Source organism: Vulpes vulpes, chromosome 5 (assembly GCF_048418805.1).
Source record: "Vulpes vulpes isolate BD-2025 chromosome 5, VulVul3, whole genome shotgun sequence".
Lineage (NCBI taxonomy): Eukaryota > Metazoa > Chordata > Mammalia > Carnivora > Canidae > Vulpes > Vulpes vulpes.
Window position 1 is genome coordinate 45,535,375 of NC_132784.1, and position 19,819 is coordinate 45,555,193.

Genomic DNA, 19,819 nt, shown 5'->3' on the forward strand with positions numbered 1-19,819 from the left:
CTGAGCCACCCAGATGCCCCTCTGCTTTCTGCTTCTTTAGATTTGCTTATTCTAAGCATTTCATATGGACAGAATCATACAATATATGGTCCTTTGTGATTGACTTATTTCACTTAGCATAATGTTTTCAAGCCTCTTCGTCCATGCTGTAGCATGAATCAGTACTAGCTTTCTTCTCATGGCTGAATAATATTGCATTGTATGAACAGACCACATTTTATTCATCCATGCATTAGCTGGTGTACATTTGGGGTGTTTTATTTTTGGCTATTATGAACATTGCTGCTGTGGACACTTACGTTCAAGTTTTTGTGCACATATGTTTTCATTTTGGGGGTGTATATACCAAAGGGTGAGATTGCTGGGTCGTTTGTTTGGTATTTTGAGGAACTGCCAGACTGCTTTCCAAAGCAGTTGTACCATTTTACATTCTAGCTAGAAATGTCTGAGAGTCCCAGTTTCTCTACACCTTTATTTATTTTTTTAAAAGATTTTATTTATTTATTCATAGAGACAGAGGCAGAGACACAGGCAGAGGGAGAAGCAGCAATCATACAGAGAGCCTGACGTGGGACTCGATCCAGGGTCTCCAGGATCACGCCCTGGGCTGCAGACGGCACTAAACCGCTGTGCCACCAGGGCTGCCCTACACCTTTAATATTTATTATTTTCTTTTAAATTATAGCCATTGTAGTGGGTCTGAAGTAGTATCTTATGGTTTTTATTTGTATTTTCCTAATCATTAATGAGATCGAGCATCTTTTCATGTACTTACTGGCCATTAATATACCTTCCTCGGAGAAATATCTATTCAAATCCTGAGCTCACTTTAAAAAAAAAGTTGTTTGCCTTTTTTATTGGAAGATAGGAATTCTTCATATATTTTGGATTCAAACCCCTTACTTGATTTGCCAATGTTTACTCCCATTCTGTGAGTTATTATTTTTTTTGTCTTTTCATTTTCTTGGTGGTGTTCTTCACAGCACTAAAGTTTTAATTATGATGAAGACCAATTTACTTATTTTTTTCTTTTGTTGCTTGTGCCTTTTGATGTCCTAAGAGACCATTGATTAATCCAAGGTCACAAAGATTTCCTCCTGTGTTTTTTTTCTAAAAGTTTTTATAGCATTTGCCTTAATATTTAGGTAATCTGGAGTTAATTTTTGCATTTGGTATGAGGTAAAGGGCCCAACTTTATTCTTTTACATGTGGTTATCCAGCTCTCCCAGCACTATTTTTTGAAAAGACTCTTCTTTCCCCCATTAAATTGTTTTAGTATCTGCATTAGTCAGCTTGGGCTGCCAGAACAAAATACCATAGACTGAGTGATTTAAACCACAGAAATGTATATCTCACAGGTCTGGAGGCTGGGAAGTCCTAGATCTAGGTACTGGTTGATTCGGTACCTGATGAGTTTCTTTCTGGCTTGGAGATGCCTTCTTGCTGTGTCCTCATATCATGGAGAGAGAAAAATCAATCTTTGTCTCTTCCTCCCCTTATAAGGCCACTGATTCCTTATGAGGGACCCATCTATTGGAACTTCTATAACCTTAATTTCCTTCCATCTCCAAATACTATCATATTGAGGGTTAGGGCGTCCACATATGAATTTTGGGGGGATCACAAATATTTAGTCTATAAAATCATTCCCCTGGCCCTGTCAAATTCATGCTCTTCTTGCATGCAAAATGCCTTCATTCCCTGAATAGCTCCAGGAATCTTAACTCATTCTAGCATCAGCTCTAAAGTGTAAAGCCCAAAGTTTCATCTCAGCATCATCTAAATCAGATACAGGTGAGACTTGAGGCATGACTCATCCTGAGGCAAAATTCCTCTCCAGCGGTGTATCAGTGAAACAAGACAAGTGATATATAATGATGGGAGAGGCATAGGATAGATTTTCCCATTCCAAAATGGAGAAATGGGAAAGAAGAAAGGGTGATGGGTCTCAGGCAAGTGCAAAACCTAGCAAGGGGAATTCCATCAGGCTTTAAATCTTATAACAATAGAGACTTCCTTCTCACAGTTCTAAAGGCTAGAAGTCCAAAATGAAGATACCTGCAAACTCAATGTCTGATGAGAGGGCCCACTTTCTGTTTCATAGATGGCTGTCTTTCCACTGTGTCGTCATGTGGTGGAGGGGTCTAGGGAGCTCTGTGGGGTCTCTTTTTATAAAAATACTAATCTCATAAATAACACCGAACCCCACACTCATGCCCGAAGCACGTCCCAAAGGCTGCACCTCCTAATACCATCACACTGGGCATTAGGTTTCAACATATGAATTTGTGTGTGAGGGGACATAATATTCAGCCCATAGCAACTGGCTAACTTAAGTGCTTCTCTGTATGACAAACAATTCTAATATAAATATATATGTATATATACATGTATGTATATATGTATATAATATATATATATATATTTATATATAGTTTTTCTTCATCATTCTAGACTTTTCTTTCACACTTGGATGTTTTCTCATACTATGAATTGCTATATATTTTGGCTATAGGTAAGATTATCCAAAAGTACCACACACCTTAGGTGAAAAAAAAAAAAGCTTACACATATCAGATTTTAGGTGTTAACAAACATGTTCTGGATCTTAAGAGACACTGAGGATCTGTGAGTAATCATGGTGACTCCCTACTCCTTTCCTTACACAATGATCACAGTTCCATTGATTTATAACATCCCTAGCTCTTTAACCGTTAACATTCTAACTACAGCATTATAAAAGAGGAGACCTAGATTTTATTTCCTTTATGTACCCAAGGTATAATCATTTGTATTTGTCTCAGAGAATTCTGAGAAAACTCATTTTTATATGGATAAAAGATTCCTGTAGGTTTTGTGTTCTGGTTTTAGATTAATTTTTAATTTTTATAACACATCTAGGTGTTATTTTGATCAAAGTTATAATTACTATATGCCATGTTTTATCTAGAATATCTTCTTGAAAGGGGAAGTATTGGTTTCTGCTCTTGTCAGTAGTGCTGTGGAGTCTTAATTATAAAAGCTATGTATGTTAATTGAAATACATTTGGAAATATAAGAAAATGAAATGAAACACAGAAACATTCTATGAGGTGTGAGTACTTTTGATCTTGCCCAAATCACATTGCTTTGGTTACTCTCCATCCATTCCAGAATTTCATCTTGATACTTCTGTGGGGTAAGGAGAACAGAAATGGGGAACAGGAGCTTGATTTCCTCAGAGCTAGACCTTGGATGGAAATGACTGGCCCCTGAGTATGCCACACCCTACTCTTGTTTGTTGGAGGAAATGGTTCTTCAGACCGTGACCCGTGGATCACCCTGGTTTCTTCTTGTCTAGGTGGGACCCCCTAATTCTTTGCCCTGGAGTTCTGCTTATTTGAATATTCTACCTCAGGTTCAAAACATTTGATTTGATGTTCCGAATTCTTTTGTGTTACTGTATAAAGTGAACTAAAGTCACAAAGTTTTAGCTTTAAAATTCCACTTATTCTAAGGTTGCTCAAATTGATTTTTTAAAACTTTTCAGACTTAATGGAAAAATTACAATGATAATTCAAGGTATACCCTTATATTCTTTACCTAAATTCTCCAACTGTTATTATTTTACCTGATTGCCTTATTGTTCCCTCTCTGCCTCTACCACTTGAGAATAGTTACAGACGTGTAGCCCTATTACCTCTCAGTATCTGTCAATGAGAGTATTTCAACATGTGTTTCAAAACCAAGACATTTTCTTCCATTCATAGTACAAGTGTCATAATCAGGGAGTAATCATTGACATAATACTGTTATGGTTTTTTCCCTCAAATTTTTATTTAAATTCTAGTTAGTTAACATATAGTATAATATTGGTTTCAGGAGTAGAATTCAGTGATTCATCACTTATATATAACACCCAGTGCTCATCATAAGTGTCCTCCTTAATACCTACCACCCATTTAGTCCGTTCCCCATCCACCTCCTATCAACCCTTAGTTTCTCTATTGTCTTTTATGATTTGTTTCCCTCTCTCTCTTTTTTTGTTCCCTTCCCATATGTTCATCTGTTTTGTTTCTTAAATCCCACATATTAGTGAAATTATATGATTTTTGTCTTTCTCTGATTGATTTTTACCTAGTATAATACACTTTAGTTCCATCCACATTGTTGTGAGTGGCAAGACTTCATTCTTTTTTGATGGCTGAGTAATATTCCTTTGTGTGTGTATATGTGTGTGTGTGTGTGCGCGTGCCTGTGTGTGCAGCACATCTTCTTTATCCACATGGTACTATTACCTAATGCACAGGTCTCATCCACATCTTTCCAGTTGTCTTTATGTTTCAATAATGTCAGCAGGGAGTCTGCTTGTCCCTCTTCCTTTCCCCTCCCCCCACTTGTGCGCCCACTCTCTCTCAAATAAATAAAATCTTTAAATAAAAAGAAATACACCATGTCCAACTGTGTCTCCTTTTGTGATGATATCAACCATTGATGATCATGGCCTACTTGTACTAGTTCACTCACAGTTATATGGTGGTGCTCTGATCCCATCATTTCTTTATTCACTAGCTGGAATACAACTATAAAGTGAAAATTCTTTATCAATTGCTTAGTTATGAGATTTGCACAGAAAAGACAAAATATATGTTAGGTTCTTTCCCTTTTTTTGCATCTGTTCTCAAAACAGTAAATTGATTAAGACAGTATGTTCTTTAAGACAGTGGAAGAATGTAACTATGGATGGCGTTTGCTCATTAGCCAAGAATTAACCATACAAACTCTTTATGACAGTCTCATCTTTCATTTTCCTGAAGAACGTGCTAATGCAAATGGAAAATTCAGCATCTTTTGCCAGACAACGAGCATCGAGTGTCATGTGGCCCTTTTCATCTTCAAAGCATTTCAGGAATAATTATTTCTCTCATCTCCCTAACAGGCAGGTGTTATTAACCTCATTTGAAAGATAAGAAAAGGGAGACTTGAAGAAGAAACAAGAGCAACCTGCCTCAAACTGACAGGGCATCATGAAAGATGAGAATATAATTTGTGTATGGCTTAATGTAGAATTTCATGCTGGGAAGAAAGATTCAGAAAGAGCCAGAGAAAAAGAGAGTAGAGACCACTGAGTCAGTTCTGACACCATGGACTATGGAGGGTGCAGAAATTTGAGGACCTGCTGTGCCATGGGTATTATGAGAGAAGCATTTGACATTGTAATGTCTGACGCATGGCAGCTGGCGAGCAAATGTTTGTCAGATGACAAAAAACAAATATCTTGCCACATGTGGCCACTATGAAAATTCTTTTAGTGTGACAGGGACTGGAAACTCTCCACTAGATTCAGACCCCTCAACTATTGTACATCTGGCATTTGGAAGATGCTATTTTTCTCTAATTTAGTCTATACTGGTTTAGTGTACTGATTAATTCTTGAGTAAAGGCAAGATAATATTTATGTTAAGTTTTGAACATAGTTCCTACTGATAGATAACATTTAATTGTGAGCCTTGATCAAAAAAGAGATGATATAATTTTTGGGAATCAGTCGTCTCAACACCAGGGTTGGCATTCAGATCTTTCTTTCTTTCTTTCTTTCTTTCTTTCTTTCTTTCTTTCTTTCTTTCTTTTTCTTTCTTCTTTCTTTCTTTCTTTCTTTCTTTCTTTCTTTCTTTCTTTCTTCTTTCTTTCTTTCTTTCTTTCTTTCTTTCTTTCTTTTCTTTCTTTCTTTCTCTTCTTTCTTTCTTTCTTTCTTTCTTTTTTCTTTTCTTTTCTTTTCTTAAAGATTTTATTTATTCATGAGAGACACACACACACACACACACACAGAGGCAGAGACATAGGCAGAGGGAGAAGCAGGATCTTTGCCAGGAGCCTGATGCAGAACTTGATCCCAGGACCCCAGGATCACAACCTGAGCCAAAGGCAGATGCTCAACCACTGAGTCACCCAGGTGCCCCAGCATTCAGATTTTTCATCATAGAGATGATGAAGTTAAAATAATACCAATACCTTGGAGCTGGAACATACAGAATTTGTGTTCTCCACCCAGGCTAATTGCTCCACCAGCCTGTAATTGCTTAGACTTGGACAACGTTGCCTCATCAGCACAAACATTGCTGCCAGTGGTATGAGAGCGAGGTGAAAATCAAGGCAACGGAAGGAGTTTTTCAAAAAGAAGAAACCCAGAAGCCTCCTTCTGACATTAGTTTTGTCTTATAGTCACCTAACCACCTCTCTTAAACTAAAATCCAACTGGTGAGCTTAATGATGACTTGAGAGCTTATCTCCTCCTTGAAAAGAACTACAAATACATTCCAGGCACTCCAGACTTTTAGTTCAGGAATCAGATGCTACATGTAAGACTTCCCAGGTGAGAAATCTCAGTTTAATTTGCACTTCCTGTTTCTTGTCTCTTTTTAATTCTCAATTCATGTGCCAATAAACCTATTTATTGACTTATTTTTTTTTCTTTTTTCTTTTTTTTTTTAAGGAACTGCATTCCTTCTTAGCTTTTCTCCTAACATAAACTAAAGCTAGCTTTGATGTTATGGCTGCTCACTGTTTAAAGGCATCCTTGTAATCTTTTGGATGGGTAAAGAGGAGGGAGGAGGGATCCTGCCCATCTAACACGGCCTCCTCCTACTCCAAATCTACTCAGAGCCTTGCTTCACTTTCCTTAGGCTCCTCCTTCTCTGGCTAATGATACCTTCCTGTGAAGTCATGTATGTTAACGCTAGTTCGCTCATTGAATCCAGGAATACTAGAGGCTTGAAGAAAGTAGGTTGAAAACTAATATGAAGGACACATTGTTTACACAGGGAGAGTGAATACATCATCCTTGTAATACTAACAAGTGGTGGAGCTGAGAATATAATTCAATTTAGGGGTGAGCAGCAATCATGGCTCTATCATAGAGGGAAGTGTAGGAGACTCCCATAAGGGAGGGCAGCCATGACTCCCGCCAATGAATGGCCCTTTGCTCCAGGGGTGGGAGGGAACTTGATTCTAAGCGAGCCATGGTGGTGGTTTGCCTTTGCAGTGAGTCTTTGGGCTTGAAAAGAAAACTGATAATAGATGTCAGGGGATTCATCTTTGATTCATTTATTTTCTTCTGTTCTTGAGCTATAATTAGGATTCTACACTTATTTGCTACCTTTTGTGTGTGTGGTTTTTTTTTTTTTTTTTTTAAGAAGTGGAGGCAATATGGCATTTGTACAGGCTTGGCCTTTGGAGTCTGAGTTCTGGGTGTGAGCTTAACTCCATCTCTCCCTAGTAATTACTTAAATTTCTAACGTCACTTTTCTCATTTATAAAATTGGAATCATGATATGTAACTGACTTGAAAGAGATACACAAAATTCCTTTGGGGAAATGCTGGGTGTAAATAAAAACTCTTAAGTTGTAAAGTACTAATATGAAATTTAACATGAAATATTAAATACATACTCCCTTATTCAAAGTCTTTTTTTTTTTTTTTTTAGGGAGGGAGGGGGACAGCTGCGCGCGCACCGGGCGCGCGGAGGGGGGGTGGGACGGGAGGGAGGGCGGGCGGGAGGGGGTGTGGGAAGGGGGGGTGGGGGGGCGGGGGGAGGGGGTTGTCCCTTATTCAAAGTCTTAATCCTCCTCTCTTACTATTAGTAAATTTAGCTTTTATTTTTGTTTTTCATATTTTTCTTTTGCTGTTGCTCTTTGCTATTTATAAGAAACCCAGACCTAAATGTAGAAAGGGAAGACCTTGTAAAATTTTGGTGTGTGTATGTTTGTGTGTGTGTGTGTGTGTGTGTGTGTGTGTGTGTGCGTATGTCTGTGCATGCATGTGGTACAACCAGTGATTTGTGGTTCCTCTAAAATTTTTCTTGACTTAATTTTTTTTCCATTTAATAAATAATCTACACTTTTTTTTCTCTATATTTACTATCTAGGTAAAACTAACTTCTCTGAGATTTGTAACCTCATGACAGGTTTTAGTGAGTAAAAATCACGATAGTTAACATTTATTGGACCTTTATTGGTGGCAGGCAATATTCAAGGCATTTGATAACATGTTCTCTCCTTTAGTCCCCATTAGACGAAGAGTTGCTCATATCACCTCATATTACAGATGAGGAGACTGGGGTGAAGTGAGTTTAGCGATTGTCCAAGGCCGTGGAGTCAGTAAATGGCAGAGCTGGGAATCAGCCAGTCTCATGCTAGAATCAGCACAAACCATTGGATGGCCTGTGTCAGTGAGGAAACTGACAGAAGCCTGTGATTTTGAAGGGATGATCTGTGAACAACCAGTCCTGAACCACTGAAAGGAATTCAGATTCCAGGGCCCAGACATATTGAATCACAGTGTCTGGAGATTTGGATCTGGTCTGCACTTTGACTATACTTCCTCTCCTGTCCCCTTCTTCTCGTCCCCCTACTACTCCTCTTCCCCCACCCCCATCAAAATTCTGATGCACAACAGTGTCAAAGAACCAGTAATGTGAGCATTTTGATCTAATTAGATAGAAAAAGAAAACTTTGATTTATTTACTATAATTTTTAATTCTTTAGGTTTCAAAATACTAAAATAGCAACTCTCTTGGAATTGGACATCAGTTGCTTTCATGACAGTCATTGTCTGCACTCAACATTGCTACAGATAGCTTATTGCTTTCCTACTATAGATTTCTGCTCATGAATAGTTTTTATAAATTTATGGTATGTTTATGTAACGTTAGTGTGCAAAGCACTATGTGAGTTCTAGGAAGGGGAATACGAATGTAGAGATAAATAAAATGTGGTCCTGCTGTCATGTGGTTTGGGGTCTACTGAGAAGCCATGCTCAAATGCACATGATATGTGGGTGTGAATGAAGGGATACACATACAGAATGAGGCTCAGAGAAGAAAGGTCAGGTTCAAGTATCACATTGGGAGGATTTGGAGCTCCAGCAAGCAAATCTCAGGGTCCTCCAGGACTGGGGGAAATGATGACACTGGATAGAAAGTTTCACCTTTAAATCTCATCTCAGGAGGTAGAGCCCTGAACTAGAGTTCTCATGTGAGGAGCCTGACATGGTGCCTTAGATACATAGTGTGGGTTGATTCATATATTTCTCCTCCTTCCCCCAAATTCCTTGGAACTCTCCTTGAAAATTTCCTCCTTTAGCAAGTGAAGCCAGTTGACTTCATGTTTCTAAGAGACAAGTTCTTACATTCACTGTCTCATTTAGTTGGTCCTGTTATCACAGAACTAATGATCATGAGAGGAAGGAGTGCTTCATGTATTTTACACAACATATTCCGTAGTCCACATGAAATGGATACATTAAAATTCAGATTAAACCAAGAGGATGGTGCTTCTTACAAGAGTGCAGTGTATTTGTTGAGGGTACCACTTGGATTTAAGCCAGAATCTGGTTCTACCATTTACTATAACATTGTGACCTGAGGGAAGTTATTTTGTAGCCCTGTCCCTCCTTTTTTTTTATTTATAAAATGGAATAAAAATAGAACTTATATAAAATAGGTTATTAACAGGCAGGTAGTGAAATTCTTAGATCACTTTTAAAAATGTGCGTATGAGAGAGTGTGGGGTTAAGTTTCACCATTTGGAAACAAGGGATTTGGACTTGGTGATGGCCAAGTTTCCTTTAGAACTGCTTGTGGACTTCTCCTTGAGAAGTCTCCTTTGAGACTTCTCCTTTAGTTGCATCATGTAGCCAGATACAGAGCAAGGCCTGCAACTGAGTCAGCATGGCCGCTGATCCTGTGGGGGAGGAGGTGGGAAGAGGGAGAAAGAGGGCCAGGCCTGTTCTCACTTGTGCTCTCCTCCTGGGGTGGGGATCCTCTTGGAGGTGCTCCAGGGTGTTGGGCTCCTGTCCTCCTTGGCCTGGCTCATCTAGGGAGGGGTTGGGCCTGGTTGCTAGACTCAGATGTGACACCAGTTTCTGTGGGGCTGCTGAGCGGTCCTGGACCTCTTTAAAGGATTCTCTGGAATTTCTGCTTCTTAAAAACACCATTTTGTGTTTGAGTTGTATAGCCTTTATTGTACAGCACGGGTAATCATTGACTACAACTAGAGATTTATTATGCAAAGGCCCAGTTGTGGCGGACAGCTTTTTTGAGAAGTAACTTGTGAAGAAACATAACTTTCAATAATAAGAAATAAAATATGATTCTAGGAAATTGGGCAGATACAGGGAAGCATCGAAAGAAACTAAAAATCACTTTCAATTTCATCAGCTGGAAAGAATTACTGTTAAATTATTTGATGCATTGTCTTTAAGTCTTCTGAATACACACACACATCATTTGTCAACCTTAAGTGCATTAAAGCAAGAACCAAAGTCTCTAAAAACGAATATATATATATATACCTTCTGATATGCAACTTAATCTTATGAGTGCTACTCTTCAAAAACATATATTTTCCTTATAGATGGATATTCAGGCAGGCTCCTTGATATGAGAAGCAGGCTCCTTGACAGAGAGCCCAGTGTGGGACTGGATTGCAGGACCCTGGGATCGTGCCCTGAGCTGAAGGCAGACACTCAACCACTGAGCCACCCAGGTGTCCCAATAAATAATAGCTTAAAAAAAAAAGTGGACATTCAGCTGGTTGCTAGTTTTTCTGTTATAAATAATATTACTGTAGATATTTCTGTACATTAATCATTTACTTTGTCAATTTTTAAAAAGATTTTGTTTATTTATCCATGAGAGACAGAGAGAGAGGCAGAGACATAGGCAGAGGGAGAAGCAGGCTCTCTGTGAGGAGCCTGATGGGGAACTCGATCCCAGGACCCTGAAATCACACCCTGAGCCCAGGGCCGACGCTCAACCACTGAGCCACCCAGGGGTCCCTTTATTGGTCAATGTTAAGAAAGATTTCTAAAAGCTGTATTATTGGGTCAAAGGGGATGAATATTAAAAAGGTAATATATTGCCAAATTATTTCCCAGAAGAGCTGACTAATTCACATTTCTATCAGCTGTATTGAAGTTCTTATTTCTACTGGATGTTTTGGAAAGATTGTATTTTGATTCTTATATTTGTTCCTTTTGTAAGAATTACATATAAAAGAAAAATTATAAGATGCAAATATTTGAAAAACTGAATGAGAAGTCACTGGATCACATAACTTGATTACCTAATGAATTTAAATCCAGTCATTAATGAATTAATATATTTAATTTTCATGTCATTTTTATGTGACATTCAAAGCATTCCATACTATTCATTTCCCAGAGTTGTTGAGCTTTTTTGGTTAGTTAAGGGCAAGTTTCACTCTGTGACCTTTACATCTACAGGGAATGTTAGAACCAAGAGTCCAACCCCTCTCTCCTTTTTACATTGCAGGAAGCTGAGGCCCAGGGAAGCTAAGTCTCTTGTTGATAATTAATACCTACTGAGCCATGGAGTGTGGCTTAGAATTGACTCTGAGGTGAGTTGAATCCTCTTTCCCACACTGTCACATTCTTTTCCTTTATATTCATCAACCGAATATAAGTGATTTGATATTTGAATTTGATTTGAATTTTCTGCTTGGATATACCTTGACATTCAGTATGAAGAATTACATCACTTATGCTATCTGGTATTGGTTTAATTCTGGAGTCTTGTTTTACCCTTTTTTTTTTTTTCAGTGTAGGTTTTTTTTCCCCCTGTAACTTTGCATCTGAGTAGAAATTTCGTGTGAGTCATTTTCCATTACAGGTTATCATTTAATATAAAATTTCTTCTAGACAGAATTTTAGCCTTCTCTAGATGTTGATAAGTCAAAAAGCATGAAAGACGTGTTAGGCTGTTGAATTCTTAAAATGGACATAGTTTAGGTAAATGATTATCAATCTGGGTTTTTTTAATAAAGATTTTATTTATTCATGAAAAACACACACACACACAGAGGCAGAGACACAGGCAGAGGGAGAAACAGGCTCCATGCAGGGAGCCTGACGTGGGACTCGATCCCCATCTCCAGGATCATGCCAAGGCCGAAGGTGGCGCTAAACCGCTGAGCCACCGGGGCTGGCCCAAATCTGGGGTTTTGAACACATTTTTGTTTCTATCTCAATCAGAAACTCTAGGGTAAAGTTGCCTTAACTTTCTAATTTCAGTTTTTCCACGTATGAAAAGAAGGTGACTGTTTTCAGGGACTAGGTGGGGCCTTATTGTGTGATTTCTGTGAATAGCTGGAAATGTGCATGGTTCTCATTATTCCTCTGTTGTACAGGAGAACTTGCAGATGAGTCAGTGGGAATCATACCTATCAGCAGTGAAAAAAAGAAAAAAAAAAACACTTGATTTGTAGGTATCTGAGGAGAGAATTCAAGAATTTTTGACTGAGGCAAGATGGAGGAAGAGTAGGGTCCCCAAGTCACCTGTCCCCAACAACTTACCTAGATAACTTTCAGATCATCCTGAAAACGTATGAATTCAGCCTGAGATTTAAAGAGAGACAGCTGGAATGCTACAGAGAGAAGAGTGCACTTCTAACAAGTACAACTTGTTTTTAGCCACTCTGCACTGAGCAAAATTACTAGAAAGAAGAACTCACCACAAAAGAAAGAATCAGAAACAGTACTCTCTGCTACAGAGTTACAGAATTTGGATTACAATTCGATGTCAGAAAGCCAATTCAGGAGCACAATTATAAAGCTACTGGTGGCTCTGGAAAAAAGCATAAAGGATTCAAGAGACTTCATGACTCCTGAAGAGACTCCTTCTAGAATTTAGATCTAATCAGGCCGAAATAAAAAATCAATTAAATGAGATGCAATCCAAACTGGAGGTCCTAACGATGAGGGTTAATGAGGTAGAAGAAAGAGTGAGTGACATAGAAGACAAGTTGATGGCAAGGAAGGAAGCTGAGGAAAAAAAGAGAAAAACAAAACCTTTCCTTAACGAGGAAGGTTAAGGGAAGGGAAATAAAGGTAAAGGTTAAGGGAAGGGAAATAAAGGTAAAGGTTAAGGGAAATAAATGACAGTCTCAGAAGGAAAAAATCTATGTTCAATTGTGGTTACAGAGGACGCTGAAAGGGATAGAGGACCAGAAAGCATATTTGAACAAATCATAGCTGAGAACTTCCCTAATTTGGGGAGGGAAACAGGCATTCAGATCCAGGAGATAGAGAGATCCCCCCCCTAAAATAAATAAAAACCGTTCAACACCCCAACAGATAATAGTGCAACTTGCAAATTCCAAAGATAAAGAGAAGATCCTTAAAGCAGCAAGAGACAAGAGATCCCTAATGTATATGGGGAGAAGTATTAGATTAGCAGTGGACCCTCCCACAGAGACCTGTCAGGCCAGAAAGGGCTGGCAGGATATATTCAGGGTCCTAAATGAGAAGAACATGCAGCCAAGAATACTCTATCCAGCAAGGCTCTCATTCAGAATGGAAGGACCTTCCAAGACAGGCAGGAACTGAAAGAATATGTGACCTCCAAACCAGCTCTGCAAGAAATTTTAAGGGGGACTCTTAAAATTCCCCTTTAAGAATAAGTCCAGTGGAACAATCCACAAAAACAAGGACTGAATAGATATCATGATGACACTAAACTCATATCTTTCAATAGTAACTCTGAACGTGAACGGGCTTAATGACCCCTTCAAAAGGTGCAGGGTGTCAGACTGGATAAAAAAGCAGGACCCATCTATTTGCTGTCTACAAGAGACTCATTTTAGACAGAAGGACACCTACAGCCTGAAAATAAAAGGTTGGAGAATAATTTACCATTCAAATGGTCCTCAAAAGAAAGCAGGGGTAGCCATCCTTATATCAGATAAACTAAAATTTACCCCGAAGACTGCAGTGAGAGATGAAGAGGGACACTATCTCATACTTAAAGGATCTATCCAACAAGAGGACTTAACAATCCTCAATACATATGTGGGAGCTGCCAAATATATATATATTTACTATACTATTTTATATACTTTTCATAGATACTGTATACATTGAACAAATAGAACAAATGGAACTATTAAAATACAAATTGAGGAGTGCCTAAGCATCTCAGTCACTTAAACACCAGCCTTCAGATCAGGTCATGATCCCAGGGCCCTAGAATCAAGCCCCAGGTTGGGCTCACTGCTCAGCGGGGAGTCTGCTTCTCCCTTTGTGTCTGCCTGAAGCTCCCCCTGCTGTGCTCTCTCTCCGTGTGCCAAATAAATAACTTTAAATAAATAAGTAAATAAATACAAATTAATAGAAATTTAAGGAATAGAAACTTAATATTTATGATGCCTAAATGAAATAGCCCGTAAACTATTTTACCAGTAGGATACAAGATGAGATTTACAAATTAAATACTGTACATCAAGCAGTCCCTCTGCTCCCTCCCACCGCCAAGTCTGCAAACACAGTACAAAGAGTTGCTTTATATCCCTCACTCATTTTTCCTTAATGTTAACATCTTCCATTACCTTACCAGAGATATCAGGAATAAGAAATTGACCTTGGCACAGTCTTACTAATTAGACTACAAACCTTATTTGAATTTTACCCATTTTTTCCCACTGATCCCCTCTTTCTGTTCTAGGGCTGTACTCAGGGTTTTGCAATTTTTTCTTAGTCTTCTCCATTCTGTAAATGTTCCTTAATTTTCCTGCTGCTTCATGACCTTGGCAGTTTTTGTTGATCCATCATTTTACAGAATGTCCATTAGTTTGGATCTGTCCAATGTATTCTAGTTGGAGTCAGATAATGTATTTTTGGTAAGAAAATCAGAAGAATTGATGTTGTATCCTTGTCTGTGCACCACATCTGGGTGTTCAGGATGTTGATATGTTTTATTGCTGGTTACGTTTACCTTGGTCACTTGGAGAATGTGATGGTTACAAGGTTTCTCCACTGTAGTTACTTCTTTATACCTTTGTAGTTAATAAATACCTTTGGGGAGAGTTTTTGGAGACAATGTAAATCTTCTATATCCTCAAACTTTGCTCACCAACTTTAGCATCTCCTTCTGCTCTACATTACGCTATTACCCATTTGGCCCAATCACTATACTCTTGGCCTTATTTTTCATTCTTATGACTCCATAGCACTTACAATGGAGTGTGGTTAAGAGACAGTGGAATGTGAATATACTGTACATCCGCTACCTATTAACTGGTTCAGATAAAAAATTTTTACTGATGTATAATTAAATTCCCCAACTGGACTCTCTGGACCTCACTTTGGATATTTTTAAAGTGAGAAACTGTGCTCTCAAAAAAATTGGGAGCAAATTTTAACAGTAATTAATGGAATAGGATCTCCCCTCTTAAATCCATTGAAAATGTAGACATTACATTTACAAAAATTTACTCAGTGGTATAAACATTAGAAATTATAGGTAATCATAAAGAAAAAATTCATTAATTCTTCCCTTAACTCTAATCTTTGTTAAGATTATGTCAATATCCTTCAGGATTTTCCTATGTATATATACACACACATATGTATATATACACACACACATGTATTTAAATTTCTATTTTAAAATGGATCATATTACATATGTCATGTTAAACTTGATTTGTGTACTTAATATACATTGAATAATTCTTAAGAACAGTCCAGTATTCATTTACAGGCTATAACAGGATTTGTATAAATAATTCCTTATTGTATATTTTCAGTTGGCTTACTTTATAAGTTTTAAGTGTATCAGATGATAATAGGAGATAATATTTGAGGGTTATATGTCCCCCTGATGTCTAATATCCACTTTCTAGGCTTTCTGTGTACACTGCCTTCATGAAGAAAGAGTATGCTATCGAACAGTGCTGAGGTTCCTCAATGGATTTTCTATAAAGTCAAGCTTTTGTTTGCATATACTTGAATCTGAGAGACTGGACTCTTTGGATCTCCAAGATTTGACACTAAAAATACAGGGTGCAAAGCATGAGAGAAGCAGAATATGCAGTTAATTTGACATATGTGTGTACACATTTCTGCTGAGTACGTGTACAGGGCTGAAACAGCTTGTGCATAGACTTAATCAGTTTTATTTTTATTTTTTTATATAAATTCTTTTTATTGGTATGCAATGTGCCAACATATAGAACGACACCCAGTGCTCATCCCATCAAGCGCCCTCCTCAGTGCTCGTCACCCAGTCACCCCCACCTCCCCTTTCACCCCCCCTAGTTCGTTTCCCAGAGTTACCAGTCTCTCATGTTCTGTCTCCATTTCTGATATTTCCCACTCATTTTTCTCCTTCCCACTTTGACCACACCTGCTTCCCATGCATCCTCTCGGTGCCCAGCCCCTGAGTGCAGCACAGCCCTTTGATGGATCTTTGCCAAGTGAGGGGCAAAACTACATGTTCTCCCAAGGCCTAGGGACTCCTATGGCATGCTATTTCCTGGGATCACTCTCCAACCTCCCACCCGGGGCCATGTCCCTAGCTGGTGAGCCTGCTGAGGGGCCCAGAGGGAGGGGCACACACACGTCATAATGGGCATTGAGGCAGGGGATGACGCGAGGGCTGGCGTGGGACATAAATAATGGGGTAAGTCTGACCTTTGTCCAGTTACTCATTTGGTCAAGATGAGTAACTAGCCAAACGGCGTTTGGAGAAATGACAAAAAAGCTGCCTCGGATTTCTTCTTCTCGACCCCAGGCTCGACCTACGCACTCTATCCCTCCCTCCTCCCGACCCCAGGCTCCACCTACTCACTCTATCCCTCCCTCCTCCCGAACCCAGGCTCCACCTACCCACTCTATTCCTTCCTCCTCCCGACCCCGGGCTCCACCTACTCACTCCATTCCTCCCTCCTCCCGAACCCAGGCTCCACCTACCCACTCTATTCCTTCCTCCTCCCGACACCAGGCTCCACCTACTCACTCCATTCCTCCCTCCTCCCGACCCCAGGCTCCACCTACCCACTCCATTCCTTCCTCCTCCCGACCCCAGGCTCCACCTACCCACTCCATTCCTTCCTCCTCCCGACCCCAGGCTCCACCTACCCACTCCATTCCTTCCTCCTCCCGAACCCAGGCTCCACCTACCCACTCAATCCCTCCCTCCTCCCGACCCCAGGCTCCACCTACCCACTCCATCCCTCCCTCCTCCCGACCCCAGGCTCCACCTACCCACTCCATCCCTCCCTCCTCCCGACCCCAGGCTCCACCTACCCACTCCATTCCTCCCTCCTCCCGGCCCCAGGCTCCACCTACCCACTCCATCCCTCCCTCCTCCCGACCCCAGGCTCCACCTACCCACTCCATTCCTCCCTCCTCCCGGCCCCAGGCTCCACCTACCCACTCCATTCCTCCCTCCTCCCGAACCCAGGCTCCACCTACCCACTCCATTCCTCCCTCCTCCCGAACCCAGGCTCCACCTACCCACTCCATCCCTCCCTCCTCCCGACCCCAGGCTCCACCTACCCACTCCATTCCTCCCTCCTCCCGGCCCCAGGCTCCACCTACCCACTCCATTCCTCCCTCCTCCCGAACCCAGGCTCCACCTACCCACTCCATCCCTCCCTCCTCCCGACCCCAGGCTCCACCTACCCACTCCATTCCTTCCTCCTCCAGACCCCAGGCTCCACCTACCCACTCTATTACTTCTTCCTCCCGACCCCAGGCTCCACCCACCCACTCCATTCCTTCCTCCTCTCAACCCCGGGCTGCTTCTATCTTCTCTATTCCTGCCTCCTGTCATTGTTCAAAGCTGTTTCCTCTTTTGTGTAACTCTTTTCGTCCACAGAACACTCCCCTGCATCGGCCACCTTTCTCAACTCATAAACCTATCTCTTTCCCTCCTGTTCATAGTGCTGTCCCTCCCTGCCGCCCTAACCTACAGGTTTCCCCACCCAAATCTGGCTCTATTCCTTCCAAAACGTCCAACCGCCGCTCTTTTTTTCTCGATCCTGTTCCCCGTTATTCCAATTCCTCCTCTGCTCCTACTCCCCCTTCCCGCCATTCATAGACTTGAAAGTCTTATCCTCCCCAACATTCCAGCCAACTCCAGCCAGACCTCCGTGATTCGCAAATCCTATCCTGGAGAGATGATTTCCCTGTGAGTGGGACGGTTCTGATATCATCCAGAATTGCCAGAACAATCGATCCCCAGGAGCTTGACTTGGTGAATGTTGGGAACTCAATGCCAATCGACATTTAGCTTGGAGGGTAAGCCTTGTCCATGATGGCGTTTTCACCCACAACATGGTTACTGTACTATTCTCTGTATGTTACCTTCCTCCTTGTAAATCGCCTTCAAATGCCAGAGATACCTTTAGCAAGATCATCTTTACCAGAAAACCACTTTCTTTCCTCTCTTTCCTAATTAGCTGGCCTAAATGAGTTCTACCTTTATAACTGGTTTCTCCGTGGAATTTGGTCTGTGACCACAGAGCAAACAGCAAGACGAGGGACACAAGGTAGAGAAGAGTGAGTGGAAATCATGTCATCTGATCTCTACACGGGTGAGTCCTATTGATCTGCCCTGGATGAAAGTGAATGCAAGAATGGGTGACCTCTAAGAACTCACACACAGAGCACAAGACCCCTATTATAGACATAGAAGGATTCAAGGTTCTTTGGGCTGGCTCCTCCAAGACTCTATTGTTCTGCACCCTAGGATTTGTGGAAATGCACTAGGGACTTTCTGCCTTTGAGAAATGCCTCCTGCAAAAAAGAAGGGGGCCCTCCCATTATGTTGTCATTGAAGCTCTGACCCTTGAACCTCTGAATCCCAGAAAATGGCAGGCACCAAAGCCTAGAAGGAAAGTATACATCCATATCCTTTCCAGATGATAGCATCAAATAAACAGATGAAATATATATATGTTAAATATATATATATTTATTTATATATATATATTAAAATCCTCTTCATAAACCAATATATAGATTCAGTGGAATCTCAATCAAAATTCTAACACATAATTTTAGGAAACGTGAGAAGCTGATGATACTTTTCGAGCAACACTCACTGAAATAGAGACCAGAAGAACTGTGGATACAAGCCAAGATGAGATTTACAAATTAAATACTGTACATCCAGCAGTCCCTCTGCTCCCTCCCACCGCCAAGTCTGCCACCTAGTGATACGAAGGGAACTGCAGCAACACATCTAGGGTCCTTAAGCAAGTGTCAGTTGGCTCAGTCTATAGAGGGGCTATGGCAGAAGCAGAGTTAGAACCCAGGCCTCTAAATTGCCAATGTAACCTTCCCCATAACTTTCACAAATGTACCCAGTAGCATTATAACAATGGCACAGAAGACAAGACATAGACTCTGAAGTCAATCGGCTTGGCCTCGATTCTTGGCTCTGTCACCAATTGTGGGACCCTTAGGCAAGTTCCTGACATTCTCTAAGTCTCAGTCCAAGTGACCAAGTGTCATCACATATAGTTGTGGGGATCAAATTGGTAAAACATATAAAATGGTGCCTGGCATATAGTAATATCTCAATAAATATTAGTTCTCATCATTGTTGTCATCATGGTCTCCCACAAGCACACATTATGTTATATATGCATCTCATTTTATTCGGTCACCCACCAGAATGAGCCCAAGGCACACTAATATTGTACCTTAGTGTAAGAGAGGTACCTTAGTTAAAAGCTGAATAAAATTTAGCTGTAATTGGAAAATCTGGTTACATTAAATCACACTATGAAACTTTGTTTTAGAGATCCCAAGGGAAATACATTGCAATACAAGCATCCATTCAAAAGCTGGAAAGAACTCAAATACAAAAGCTAACCATGCACCTAAAGGAACTGGGAAAAGAACAGCAAATAAAACCTACACCCAGCAGAAGAAAGTTAATGAAGATTCGAGCAACACTCACTGTTGTGAATAGATCAACAAAACCGGGAGTTGGTTCTTTGAAAGAATTAATAAGATAGATAAACCATTAGC

The 19,819-nt window shown here is 40.3% G+C and overlaps 1 protein-coding gene across 4 annotated transcripts in view; it reads left to right on the plus strand.

Moving 5' to 3' along the window:
- SERPINB5 (serpin family B member 5) overlaps positions 1 to 19,819 on the plus strand; it is a 74,135-nt gene that overhangs the window by 25,265 nt on the left and 29,051 nt on the right. For 2 of the 4 annotated variants that reach the window (XM_025997714.2, XM_072758054.1), the window contains exons 2-3: positions 11,313 to 11,397; positions 18,241 to 18,375. Coding sequence is in view for 2 of the 4 variants with exons in the window: in XM_025997713.2 (XP_025853498.1) it covers positions 11,369 to 11,397 (29 nt within the window). In the remaining 2 variants the exon portion in view is untranslated. The remainder of the gene's footprint in view (positions 1 to 11,312; positions 11,398 to 18,240; positions 18,376 to 19,819) is intronic. The other 2 variants (XM_025997713.2, XM_072758052.1) reach the window with 1 other exon arrangement.